At 39.6% G+C, this 14718-nt stretch overlaps 1 protein-coding gene across 4 annotated transcripts in view; it reads left to right on the top strand.

The window, feature by feature from the left end:
• Nucleotides 1-14718, top strand: part of dock3 (dedicator of cytokinesis 3) — a 158700-nt gene that overhangs the window by 71918 nt on the left and 72064 nt on the right. For all 4 annotated transcript variants that reach the window (XM_031901130.1, XM_031901131.1, XM_031901129.1 and 1 more), the window contains one exon: nucleotides 10486-10582. In XM_031901130.1, coding sequence (XP_031756990.1) covers nucleotides 10486-10582 — 97 coding nt within the window. The remainder of the gene's footprint in view (nucleotides 1-10485; nucleotides 10583-14718) is intronic.

Here is a 14718-nt window from a genome sequence, read left to right as displayed (position 1 = left end):
GTATTGACATACGTCAAGGAGCAATATACATGAACGCTCTATGATTGCTTTGCATACATATGCATAAACACAGAAAAATAAGTAGTAGATATCATTCAGATTTATTTTATCCATGACAATGTGCATTATCTGTAGGGGGTAGATAACTATATCTATGCATACAGATAATATAAAATGGTTGGCTTAGAGGGGAGACCAGGGCAGAAGAGAGGGTACCCCATGGCTAGGCGAATCCAAACTACCAGGGTTTGTGATCTGTGGATAGACCAAGGGCATGGAGCGTAGGGCACATCTTTATTTGCATTGAAACCACCATTTGATTAATTTTGGGTCCCCTGTTAGCTTATAACAAGGAACAGATATATAAAAATACTAATCTATTAATCATTCACCCATAATTCAAAGAACTAGAACCAAATTTCAGGCTGGGCTTTGAAGAGTATCTAAAAGAGCTTTAGACACTAATTTCACTCTAACTGGCCTACAGTCTGGGTTTCTCAGCATACAGTCCCACAGATTGAGAACCACTAGCCTATGGCATATGCATACAGCATACATTGAGAACCACTAGCCTATGGCATATGCATACAGCATACAGGCATACAGCAGGTAGTGCACTTTTAAAAAATATGCTTGTGGGAAGGCAATTTGTTGTGTGAATGTAAAAAGGACAGTGAGGTATCAAGCACTGACATGTTGGCCATACACGCACCGATAATATCGTACAAAACCTTGTACCTCGGCCAGGTTAAAAGATTTTGATAGGGCGCCATAGAAGGTGCCTGAGCAAAATCTGCCATCAGGGCTGAATCAGCAGAAGGAGGTAGAAATCCTATTGTTTGTACCTCCTTATCTGCCGTTTCAGCCCTGAACGGTTAGTGGCTGATTGAACGATCTTTGAAGATCGCAAATCGCCACGTCTGTGGCCACCTTTAGTGTTCAAAAGGGAATGAATCCATGCTCATGGTGAATGGTTGTGTGACAGGATCACTGACACAAAAGATTGTAGAAGTGATTATATGACAGTTCCTCTAATGGACAGACATGTGGTATTATGAAGCAGTGAATGGGAATCAAGCTGTTTGATGGGCTGTTCCAGGTTGTGTGATATGGTGTTGGGTTGTGTGAGGAATTGTTAGGTGCGCTAGTTTGTGTCTTGGTCAGATTAGCTGTGTAGTCACTTTTCCAGTTGTATGACAATAATCGTAATAGAGAGTCTAGTTGTTTGACATGATGTTAGATGGTGTGATGGGATGTCTGCTTGTATATTAAGGAGTTAGGTTGTCTGGTCTCACACATGGCTTGACCTTGTGATAGTCACTTAGCTTTCATGTGCATCAGGCAGAAAGCATATATTTAGGTTGATGGCACACAGAACAAGTGCCTGAATCCAAGTGCTGCCTATCATTGGCTATAATGGACAGCGCCTGTCACCATTAGTGACAAGTAGCTTCAATCAAAGCCAATAACAGATGGCATGGGTAGTGTCAGACACTTCCCAGCACAGAATACTTTTGTGCTAGTAGCCTCACACTTAGTATCTTGGGTTTAAGCTGGCTATACACATACCAACAGTTTTATACAATTTTCGGAACATGTATGGTGGCCCACTGATCACGGCCGATATCCATGCACTGTTAGTAATGGCCACCATAAGATGTATTGGCAGATCAAGATGTGAAGAGAAGTCGCAGCCCCTCTTAATTGGAAAAGTGGTCATATCAGGGCACTTTGTACAGTATCTATATGTTTGTCCTATGGGCTGGTCATTCAGATACTGTACAAGACTGGGCTGTATATGGCTGCCTTTAGTTTGTATGCTACAATGTGGTATGTAAAAGCATTTGTTTGTGTAATGGGCTAAGAGGCCAGAGAGACCCGTTGAGGTGACTGCTTGTGCCAGCGGTGCACTGATGGCATTACATCATGATTAGTCTGTTAATGAGATTTTATGAATAATAATATTAATATTTTAGTAAGAGCTTCACTAATCTTTCCTGTACAATTGTTTCTACAATAAATAGGAACTGTACATAAAGCATTATAACAAGACGAACTTTGGAAAGACGTTCTGCCCCACAGGGCTTACAATCTATGCACGGTGTAGGAGGACGTGAAGCCATTAAGTACAATTTGTGACGGTGCTAGTTATGTAACATTAGTGCAGCAGAGACTATGTCAGTTTACTGCAGTGCTACATTTATGGTGGGTGTTACTGATGTCTGAGAAAGGGGGTTGGTTTTGAGAAATGCGAAATTGAAGAGTGAAATGGGAAAAGCAGAATTGCAGTGAATAACTGCTTCTGTCCCAGGTAATACAAGGGCCTCATATCGAATGCCTTGGGTCCTGCCTTACCAAGGCACCATAAGATTTCACTCCAGAAGGCTAGTTATTTGGTCCATTCTGAAGGTGCTGCCCTATCTTATTTTCAGTTGGGTGAATACCAAATGGTCAAAACAGTGTGGGTTACTGGCAAACTTGCTTTTCTCTTTTGGGTTTATGCCACGCAATTTGGTCATAAATGGCTGAGCTGAATACCCTAAATCAATGCACAGCTGTTAGACTTTTAGCTGTGTAACTCTTTGTTGTTAACATTCGAAGTTCTACCATTGCTAGTACACATACAAAGAAAGCTAGGCATGCATGTATAGATATAAGCTAATTTGACTACTTTATTTTCATATACATATATGTAATATATATATATATTTGCTGAGCTGGTTTACAGTTACTGCTGCTCAGTTGAAATCGGCAAGTAGAATCCAATGCAGACACACTAGATAGAATTGCCTTAAACATGAAATTGTTTTTTACTCTTATGAAAGTACTGTATGATGTCCAGCTTTTTACCTTGACTTGGGGGCAGTTGTAAACCTGGGAAAGATGTTAAGTATGGAGTTGAGCATTGTAAAAAAATGCATTTAGTATTAAATATTTTACTCTGTGTCTTTGTTTACCTTTTTTGCAAGTCATTTAGATATATATATATATATATATATATATTAGCATATAAAACATCAAATCAGTTTAATAATGATCACCCATGTCATGAGAACCGTTTTTAGTCTAAACTACAGGTAAATCTTAGTTACAGATAGCAACTACATTTAGATTTGCTCCTGACCTGGTCTGTTATTATTCTACATATACACTCGTTGGCTTTTGGAGATATCATCTGCTCATGTGGTTTTATTAATTTATTTTTTAGTATTCTTTATTTTCCATTTTCAGTATAAACAAGGGTACAGAAGGCAAGAGGGTAGTGAGAGGAGATCAAGCTTGTAATAGTCTTACAAAAGCATAGTATGCTTATCTGGATTAAAAAAATTAAATATTAAAATGTTTATGATGATAATATCCAAATATAATATATAAACCCCTTCATAAACAGCTAAAACTGAGACTCAAATCTCTAACTGCCTCCTAGCAATCTCTAACTGGATAAATGAAGGCAAACTTGAACTGAACCTACCAAAAACCTAATTTTTTCACCAAACCTGGTCCTTCTCTTCCCCATTTTAAATACTGCTGCCAGAATTTCCCATCTAACTGGGTACAGGCCTCTCCGCTGCTGCAGCCCTTATCATGACTTCCCATAAAGCAAAGAATAACTTAGGCTGACTCCTCCGCTTGATTGCAACCCCCACTAATACCTCTGTTTCCCACCGTAAACCTTTCTGCCTTGCTACTCCTTTCATTTGGAATGCCATCCCTAAATTCCCCTGAAGAGAATCTTCCCTAAGAGACTAGCTCTGGGCGCACTCGCATAGAACCTGACCAAGTTTTTGTTCTTATAGTGCAGGGCCAACCTATGTAAACTGCAGAACTGCAGCACTTAATATCTGTGAGTTATTTAGCTCATAATCTTTAATGTAACCGTACTTTGTATTTATTATTTTAATGATCCCTATTTGTTCTGTTTATTAATCTGCTGAACAGCAAAAGCACTATATAAATAAAAAATATATATATACATACATTTACCACATGTGGTGAGCGTGAAGTTCATATAGAAATTACTTTATTTGCCTGCCTTATACAGCCTAATGTATGCTAGCCTATGGGACGCTCTCAGTAGTGTTATGTTGTTTGGCAGCAAGTAAAGGGGACTTCTGTGCATGAAACTGCCATACTAGACAAATATTAATGGGCTTCCCTTTTTACCTGTGATCTGGATAAGGCTTTGTGCAAGGAAAGGGGCAGAGAATACACGTGTAATACCAAATGTAAAGAATGACTATATACCAAAGCTAGCTGGGCCCATTCAGAGATAACATCCCAGATAAAAGAAGCAGCATCTGTGGAAACCAGCAGCATCTTTTTATTAGGCTAGGCAAGGGCACTGCAGCATCCCTAGGAGCCTGCCCCATGTATTCCCGTTTATTTTTGTTCTTTCTTGAGGGCACTGAGTCTGTAGGCAGTCTACAGAGCGGCGGAATAAAATTGAGGATCATAATCAAACTCAGTTCACATCACCCTACAGACACCTAAAGCAGGAACATACCTAGCCTTAGGGAAGTTATCAATACTTAAAGCTCCATCAAGTATTCTAAAGTAAAAATGTCCAGTCAAAATGCTATGCCATAAACATAAATAGCTTATTTATTTAAGCAGTGGGAAGCCAAAATATTAGTGCAAATCATTATGTTTTGTTTTTTTTAACCAGGGGTGTTTTTTGCCAAGAAACCCAAGAAACTTGCCTCAGGCAGCACTTTACCAGGGCCAGCATATAAAAACGAATTCCCATTTTCATAAACTGCACCAGCAATGCAGACTTGCCCTGCCTCAAAAGGTATAGAGGTAAAGGCAGGGGGGCATGTAAAGGTGGGGAAGCAACACTGGGTCAGCTGAACTGGTTTTTACCCACAATGCAGAATTTCTTTTTCAGTATTTCACTGTAGTGGGGTACCCACTACCAAACATGCAACTGGCACACAATTGTCAATGTAGGTACAAATTTGATGTTAGTATGGATCTTGCAAGATGCCAGTTCATGTTATCCAACTTGTGTGTGAGTGCCATCATTTTGTGCTCCTTAGTTCTCTTGCATTTCCATCAGGTGTCTAGGTAAATGACCCCTAATAAGTGCCACGTCCAACATAACATATTACTATGTGTAAGGTAGGGTATATCCTACAGGAGGCTGAAAAAGATACAGTGCTTCATTTACTATGATCAGGGCAGGGTGCAAATAACAGGCACCATCTGGCTCCCAGCACTGTGCTCTGCCCTACGCACTATATTTTTTTATCCAGTGCCCATTTAGAGCCCCTATGAGCACAAGGCACAGATGAACAGCGGTGATGCCTAAAGAAGGAATTAAGTAAAGAGATCTGTTGCACCCAGTAGAGATAGCTTTGAGATTTGCACCAGATGTACTATATAAGGCACAATTAGCAACACGGGGCAGAGCTCTCAGCTGTAGGAGGGTTACAAACGCAAAGTGTCTTTCATGTTACATAGTTACATAGTTAATAGGCACGGCCGTGCATTCAGTTCTCCTAGCATTCCACCATGTGGCTGTTTTATGAAGCCTTGCATGTTGCCTGCCGCTGATATAGACAGGGCTATTGACTATTTATAATTTATATTTTATCAATTATATTGACTATTTATTTGAATATATTGACAGGGCCATGACTATTTAAGTTTGGTATTTATTTATTGTCTTGTTGTTTTTTTGGGTTATTAAACTTTTGTTCTGCAGCTCACCAGTTTGAAGTATAATCAGTTATTTGTTTGTTTACAGTCTGAAAACTAAATAAGAAAAGGGATAAATATCTAGTGTCAGAATGGATATACTTTCTGTATGGATGTACTTTGGGTTGCTCTATATCACTGCCCAAATAGATTTTTTTTTGCATGACAGAGGGAAGAAGAGAGACAGAGTAGAAAGACATGTGTATATGCCTACATATGACTATATACATATTTATTTTGTAGATATACATCATACAAAAATAACCAGATTAAACTTACTGTTTCATACAAATGTACAAAACGCCTTTTCTTGGGGCTGGCCCTAAAATATGGAGTGGTCCAAGTGTGATGGAAACCTGAGAAGCAATGGGGCAGGTTTAAATAGAGATGGATATGGTTGAAATTAGCAGATTCTATGGGGTAATGCACAGTTTCAGGTAACAGAGGAAAAGTGTAATGGGAAGACAGGATGAAATATCTTGAATTGGGTTTATTCAGGAAAGATTGTGAGTCACAATATGTATGGGCCACAGTAGCATGGTGCTTGTGAGGATGCAAGAGCCATTACTGATGCGCTTGTGGACCTGCCCTTTCTACCATGCGGTACTTGCCAGGCTCTATCAAGTTCCATTCAGGTGTAATTTTACCCAATGCTGCGTCTGTCACATGCTATACATAGATCAGAAGCTCCCTCCTACATCACCTTCCTGTCTCCTTCATCCTAGGAATCTGCCAGTTGAGATATTAAATCTATATTCAATATCCTGCTCCTTACATGAATATATATAGATTTGTACATATCTCTCTCTCTCTCTCTCTCTCTCTCTCTCTCTCTATATATATATATATATATATATATAGTTAGATTGTGACAGAGATCAAATTTAACGGCAATGCTAGGTTTTAAAATATGACTGCAAAAATAAACCATTAAAATTTCCATTCAGGAAAGTGCACTGTTCTCTACTTGAACCATACACCAATATGATGCGCTTAGTAGCCAAACCCCCAAAATACTATGCCCCATTAACAATAACACAACCCTTTTTGGTACATGGTTGGAAGGAGAGACACACTATGCCACCATGTGTGTATCATGACACCATATTGCATGACACATTGTGACCCCCAGTCATTTCATGACCCAGTGCTGCGCGTATGATACTGTGGCTCCCAACCATTTTATGACAGATGGTGGTGGTGGATATTGCTGGCAACCCTCAGATTTTGTTTTTATTCTCTGGCACAAGTTAGTAGGAGATATGAGAAGGCCTCCTGCCTCGGGCTCCACAACACATCCAATAAGGCACCACGTGGAGTCCAAAGAGACAGAACTATAAGTCTCCACACTTTGTCTAATGTAGGGAACAGGGACTACACTCCATACCCCTCGGCAAATGGGAACACCTCCCTCCCCTATACCATAGGTTACGCCTTACACAGTAGGGATGGTTAAATGCTTACATCCTCCACATAAGTGTCTAATTATCAGCTCTCCCATGGAAAACCATATACTGGTATCCACCCACAGCCATCACAATCCTCCCCTGACTGATGCTGTATTTATCAAGTAGGTCAATCTTTTGTGCCGATAACTATTAGTCAGGGTAAAAAAAATTACAGGCCCCAATTTTGTGCCAAACACAACAGTGCTGTAGTGTTGGATACGAACTATGCATTGTGGGTAAAAAATAATAATGCACTAAATCAAGGATTTGGCCACCCAGCATTTAGATTAGGCCAAGCTCTCAGTGACATGTGACTTGAAAGCACTGGAATATAGGTATGGAACCTGTTATCCAGAATGCTCGGGACCTGAGGTTTTCCAGGGATCTTTCTGTAATTTGGATCTCCATACCTTGTCTACTAAAAAATAATTAAAAATTTAAATAAAATCAATAGGAGTGTTCTGCATCCAATAATGATTATTTGTATTTGTATTAGTTGGCATAAAGTAGAAGGTATTATTTTATTATTACAGAAAAAAGAAAATCATTTTTAAAAATTTGAATTATGGCCTTCCCGTAATTCGGAACTTCGGTTTCCAGATGAGGGATGGCAATTATTAGGCCATTTTTCTCAAATAGGAATATGCAAAATACATTTGTGTAGGACTCAATATTTATGAAAATCCAAATATTTTGGGTTAAGTGTATCTGTAAATGAGCCCTACGTGTGTTTTGCCCTCTTAAAGGGTGGTGGAACTGAACCACAGTTATCTGTAACTTCTTGTTTCAATGGATAACACTTTAATGCTGAACTATGGTAAATATAACTTAGTGATACATTTACTCAGCCCTATTCGGCCCACCATATTGCAATTATTTATATACAAAAATGTATATATATATACAGGCTATGAAGATTTTCATTCATCCAGGTTATGGTATATCTAGTATATATAAATCTAAAGTAATCATTGAAGACATTTCACTACTCATCCGAGCAGCTTCTTCAGTTCAACTGACTGGTATGAGAAGTCCTCAGCATATGAAATCCTCCCTAAACAGAGGCAGGGGCCTTCAACACCATCTGTCTGCTACATACAATTCTGTTCTAACATCTGTACCCCGGCAGATTCAGAACTCTTCACACATCCATTCATGCAACTCACAACTGAACAAGATGAGTTGATGAGTTGCATGATACTTTGGTAATCCCATCAAAGTAACTCCACAGCATTCACAACTCTGTGAGTTTCAGGTGTCACCTCTCTGAAGAGTTACAATGTGCTATTGTGATTGGATTAGTGGAAGAGTATATATTCTGAGGACTTCCCATACCAGTCAGTTGAACTGAAGAAGCTGCTCGGATGAGTAGTGAAACGTCTTGCTTTAGATTTATTTATACTAGATTACGGTAACTAACGGTAACAGTCTCCTATTCTGTACAGAAATGGCTCCTTGGGCCTAATTTTATATAAAAAATAGGGACTCTAAAAAAGCTTCCTTGATACTCTCTAAGAGGAGGAATATTGTTCAGCTTATCCTAAACTGTTGTGATTATTTTCGGTAAAGTGTAGAATCATATAACATTGATGTCTGCAGCCAACTGTAACCTAAAGTGTAATTTTAGTAATGATGTTTCACTTTAGTGAAAGCCATGTGAGATCCGATGTGCTAGAGCAAAGCCTTGTTGAACTATCATCTAATATTCTGAAGGATCTCACTCCAAGGTTGCAGGAGAGATGTAACTGTTTTTGGTTAGCGTATGGCATTGCCTTCACAGACAGTGTCAGCTTTCTAAATTTATATTTATCCAAGTGTTGTTTTATAAGGTCGGGGTCATTTATACAGTAATTAAGATTTGGGTGACTCCTGAAAACTGACCAAAATATTGGGATGTAACCCCTTTCTACTTATCAAGGAAACCCACAGCTGGGGCCCCATTTACAAAGGCCCGGATACAAGTACTAGAACACTAAGGAGCACAAAATCTAATCCCTTAATGCTCTTTAGCTGAGCACTTGCGCCTGGGATCTTTCTGTGCTCTGTACCTGATATGGTGTGAGGTACAAAGTGTAGCACCTACTGGCTCTCTAGTTACTGCCTGCCATAGGCCATTACTGTTTGAATGTCTTCAGGTCCAAGATCTTTCTTAAACCATCTATCCTTTACTAAGATTGGCAATATATATTTTTCTTTAATTTAATGAAAAATTATAAAATGTTATTACAGATATGGGACCTGCTATCTAAATGCTCAGGATCTGGAGTTTTCCAGATAAGGGGTCTTTCTATAATTTGGATCTCTACTAAAAAATAATTTAAATGTTAATTAAACTCAATATTTCATTTTGTCTCCAATAATGTATGTATGTATATCTTTATTTATAAAGCGCTACTTATGTACGCAGCGCTGTACAATAGTATATCTTAGGTAGGATAAAGGACAAGGTATTGTTTTACTATTACACAAAAAAAAGAAATTATTTTAAAAAATGAAAATAATTTGATTATAATAGAGTCTGTGGGAGAGGGTCTTCCTGTAATTTGGAGATTTCTGGATAATGGATTTCCGGATAACAGATACCAGATTGTTCAGGACCTGGGATACTCCAGATAAGGGGGTCTTTCCTTAATTTAGATCTCCATACTTTGACTTCTAAAAATCATTTAAACATTAAATAAAAATAATGGGACTTTTTTTGACACCAATAATGATTAGTTGGGATCAAGTACAAGGTGCTGTTTTATTATTACAGAGAAAAAGAAAATACTTTTTTAATAATTTGAATTATTCCTTTAAAATGGAGCCTGTGGCAAATGGCCCTCCTATAACTCTATGGTTTCTGGATAACCGGTTTCCAGATATGAGATCCCATACTTGTATTTATACATGAGTGATAGTTACAATATTGTTTCTCTCACGTTAAAATTAGAACTCACCGTTTCAATAGAATGTGGAAGAGTTTTTATGTATTAAACTCTAAACCCACATTTGGATAAATCTGCCCTAAGAGCAGTAATCTAGCATACAAAACTGGTGCAGTTTGGGACAGCACCCGTGAATGTTGCATGTACGTATAAGAGGTATGGCCAAAGGGAATGACTGACATTGTATTGTGCCTGTGTGCTTTATAAGCCTCAATTGTTTACACAGGTAGAAAAATCATTTCCACTAGCCAAGTACAATTTACAGCGCTGAGCTTTGTGGCTGATCTCTATATTCACCCTCTCGGTAGGGGAGCACAGAGAATAAATATGTGCCAGTGTGCCGTGTATATTAGGTCACAGCCGCTGGGTGATAGGTCTGTCCTCATGTGACTCTTTCTTGATACTTGCAGGCAGTATGAGACAGTGGTTCCTGCTGAAGACCCCCTTGTTACAGAGGTGACATCTACGCTGCAGGAATGGGCCTCCCTGTGGAAGCAGCTCTATGTGGTAAGCAACATCCAACACTGCATCTCCAACACTGTACTTGGAGGTATCAAATACAGAGCTGAAATCTATTTGCCAAGTTGTCTGTTTAAGCAAAGCTATAAAAAAACTACTACATTTTAATTAGCCTGTAAATATTTTATTAAAGTGTGTTCAAATAAAGCCAAAGAAATAGCGTTTGTGTAGAAATTGTGCTTTGCCTGCCCTTTACTTTCTCACTGCATCCAGCAGCATGGAATTGAGCAGAGACATTGGGTAATCTGAACTGAGCATTTTTGGCGCAGTTGCAACTGATGTGTATTAAATTCCACGTGCATTTGCGTGAGTTTTCATGCATTGGATGCAATTGTGCAGCTCCCCCTCTACGGCTGCAGTTATTATGGCAAAAACACTGCATTCTGGGTAAAACAATGAGAATTGTGTCTGAATGGTTTTATTCCACAACATAGGCCTCGTTTATAACTGAAGTTGAATATCTGGTGCTTTGAAGGTGATGATAGGTCCAGCGTTCACACTGGGGGTGGAGCCAAGATGCCCACAAATAGCTAGACAAGCACAGTATCACTCACCTGCATTAGTGAAACTGGTGAACCCTACATTCAGTGACATAGGGGCCATCACATTACACATTATATAAGCATATCTTCCAACTAAGGCAAGAAGACTTGCTAATCAGTGTTGGGCCTAAAGTTAAGAGTGCCCAAGGCAAGGCGAAAGGGCAGATGAGTGTTCTTAAAGGCAGGCCAAAACTAAAGGCAAACAGATGAGGTAAGTGCCCAGCGTCTCCACACTGATGCACACTAGGCACGTGCCTCTTCTGCCTACCCCTAATCTGGCCCTGCTGCTAACATCTCTGCAGGGCTCAGGGCAGGGGCTATGTTTGTCATGAAATGTACATTTGAGGAAGCATTATCCACAAGTATTGGGTCTATAATCTAGAAAACCCCTTATCCAGAAAGCTGCAGTAGTGAATAAGTTCACAGTGTGTCATGAAATGCTAGAGGTCACAACGGGGGCCACAATAAGTAATTAGAAGTAATGAAACATTACCACCATTTTATGGCCACCAATAATGTCCTTTTTTTAAATGTTGGGACATCGGTATTAGTCCATTGTCAGCAACCTGATCCTAGATCACTATCCCAGAGGAGTGCAGATTGTTTCCAGCCTTTGGAGCTAGACCAAGGAACTTTGGCACCCTCCACAGTGTCACACACTATTATAATACAAATGTATAAGAATTGATACAGTGGATAGATACAGGGTGAGTAAGGAGTGGGTCTAATGATGAGACTGTACAATAGTGCATGCCACAATAAACATTTTTATGGAATTGTAGCTCTCCCCCCCCCCCCTTTTCTTGAAATAGTTGCATCCTAGGCATGTGTACCTGCTGCCTACCCTAGTTTGTTTGTTTAAGGCCACAGAGTACACTGTTACTATTTCTCTCTTTAGAATATCCTCCCTACAGATTGTGGGATGTCGTTCTCTTTACCCACCAGGGCCTCTCACCAAGTGGTCCAGCCTTTAATCCCATAGCTTTAAGCTCAACCTTAATTTATCTTAAAGGACACTATATGATCCACCCCTTAAGAGTTTTGGGAGCAGTTTCTTTTGCAAAGAACTTTCACATATAGTGACTATACGCAATGCCCTAGAATCCCTTTCTGTGGGCTTTTAAAATAGATCAGTGAAAAGGAAATCTGAAAGATGTACCAAAAAATACCTCCTGTATCGTTGCCTCAGAGTTGAGTTTCATTTATCTTGTCAATGATCTCCTAATAGGCGATCAGAAGGAGTACTGTTTGGCTGCTTTTACTAGCAATTGCCTGAAGAATCATTTATGGGGGTCTAGTTAATGGGTGCCACCTTTCCTACCTATCTCTCCTATGTTCCTTTCCTATTAATAACACTGGCAGCAAGTCTCATTTTTAGTGGTCAGTAACCTTAATCTGGTCAGCTTTATTTGTGTCATGTAAACCCACCAACCAGAGGGAAGGGAATGCTCTGGCCCATCAGGGGTGCCCATACACGGGCAGATAAACTGCCAAATTTGTCTAAAGGATCCGAATCAGCAGCTAGGGCAAGGGCACCCATAGCAGATGTTCTGCTTTCCTCCACCTGCATTTTGTACACAGATGTACTCTTGTGCACTCACCCCTGTAGCTCCATTGACAGGCCCGGTGTGGCGCTACACAGAGCATAGATCAGCCCAAAAAAAATGACTGCATGCATTTTGGCTGATATCCGCTCTGTGAAACTTTGCATAGGTCGATACCGGGCCTGTCATAGGAAGCAATGGGGCTGAGCGCCCTTAGGGGTGCAAAATCAGGCCATTTAGTGCTTATTTAAGAAGCACATGCTTCCTGGGTCTGGTGCTCTGAACTTCATGCTGGGTTTAAAATCTGGCATGGCCTTTGAATGATGCGCCTACGTGTCTACAGCCAACTGCCCTCATGAATACAGTGCACCCAAATGCAAGGAATGCTGTATTCATGGAGTCAATGCAGACCTGCATAAGCTTTCACAGTGGGACAAAGTGTAAAACACATGATGACTGTAGGGTGACCCGATCACTAGAAAGTTAGGGACACTAGAAAATCCAGCCAGCAGGGCTAAACTGATTGGAGTTTAATCAAAATGCAATCAGTGCTGCCCTTCAGCATGTCTTTATTAGACATGTCCATAAATTTTCAAGTGATCTGGTCACAATATGATGACTTGTAACCTTCCCGCCATCAGTAAATGAGCCTAATAACTCACAATTCAGTGCAATGGACCAGTGGTGATAGCACTTACTCATTAGTGAATCAAGGCCCATACTTAAGACAAATTTAATAAAGATGATTTACTTACTAAGTAACTGGAATGCCATACTCTGTGCACCTCTAAAATTAAACATATCATTTTCTCTCCTAGATTTTTTAAACATTTAATGTGAATCTACAGCTCTCCGTTGCTAGACAGCCTTTAAAAAAATGGGATGGTAATATGAGGATAATTAGCTATTGTCAGATGCTGTGCAGCCTCATTTTCTTGTGTTTGTTCCAAGAAACATTTGTTCATTTCTTTACAAAAGGAAAGAGTTGCTGCAAAATGGCTTACCAGCAGGGCAATAATAAATAGCATTGAATAGCATTGACTGTACCATCCCCAGTAATTACGTAGATTATTTTTTTTTTACTATGCAGCAATGAAATAAATGAGTAGAACTGCAGATATTTTCTATTTATTTGGAATTTATTTCCTTTTCACCAAATATAATAGGCAAAATAGAAAGTGTTAGACATCCCAGCCTCAGTGTCAGTGTAGAACCAAAGATTGCATAGACCTGCAGTCATGGTGGGCGTATGTCTGAATCTCCATTATGAATGTCTTATTCTCACTTTTGTTCTGAATATGGCCTTGTGTCTTGCACATAGTCTCCCTGCGAATTGTGATTGTGTTAGTATGGCCCAACTTGTAACTTTGTCACTATCAGATGCCTTCATCTGGGATGGGCAAGTCTTAGCCAGCAACTGCCAGAGCTTAATGGAAGGTGTAATTTTGAACCTAAAACCAACCCATTTCTAAGGGTGAAGACACACAGAGCTACTTAGTAGCAGCTACTTGTCACAGCTACTAAAGCCCAAAAAATACCCTGCCATAGACAGTACCTGTACTGAGAATTGCCTCTGGTAAAACACATGTAGACAATTATCAGTAAATGATCAGTATTGTCAATTTAGTAGCCACAACAAGTAACTGCTACTAGTAGCTCCATAGGTCTTCACCCTAAGGGTTTTCTGCCACCTGAGAAAAATGTAGGAAAAGTACATCGTCCTTAATAAATAGAAATGGGTGGTTGGCTTCTTTCCATTAGGGATGTGCGATAAATACTACTGCCCCCCCCCCCCAAAAAAATGGTTAAATAACAAAGAAGTTTTATAGATAGATAACCATATACTGAGTATTAGGGGGAAGATACACTGGGCTACTAGTAGCAGCTACTTTTTCACGGCTACTAAACGCCAAAAAATACCCTGCCGTAGACAATACTGAGCTTTGCCTCTGCTAAAACACATGTTGAGTCTGTTATCAGTAAATGATCAGCATTGTCTATTTTAGTAGCCACTACAAGTAGCTGCTACTAGTAGTTC

Source organism: Xenopus tropicalis, chromosome 4, assembly GCF_000004195.4.
Source record: "Xenopus tropicalis strain Nigerian chromosome 4, UCB_Xtro_10.0, whole genome shotgun sequence".
NCBI classification, from domain to species: Eukaryota; Metazoa; Chordata; class Amphibia; order Anura; family Pipidae; genus Xenopus; species Xenopus tropicalis.
Note: the sequence above shows the minus strand (reverse complement) of the source record. Positions and strands in the feature narration are given on the sequence as shown.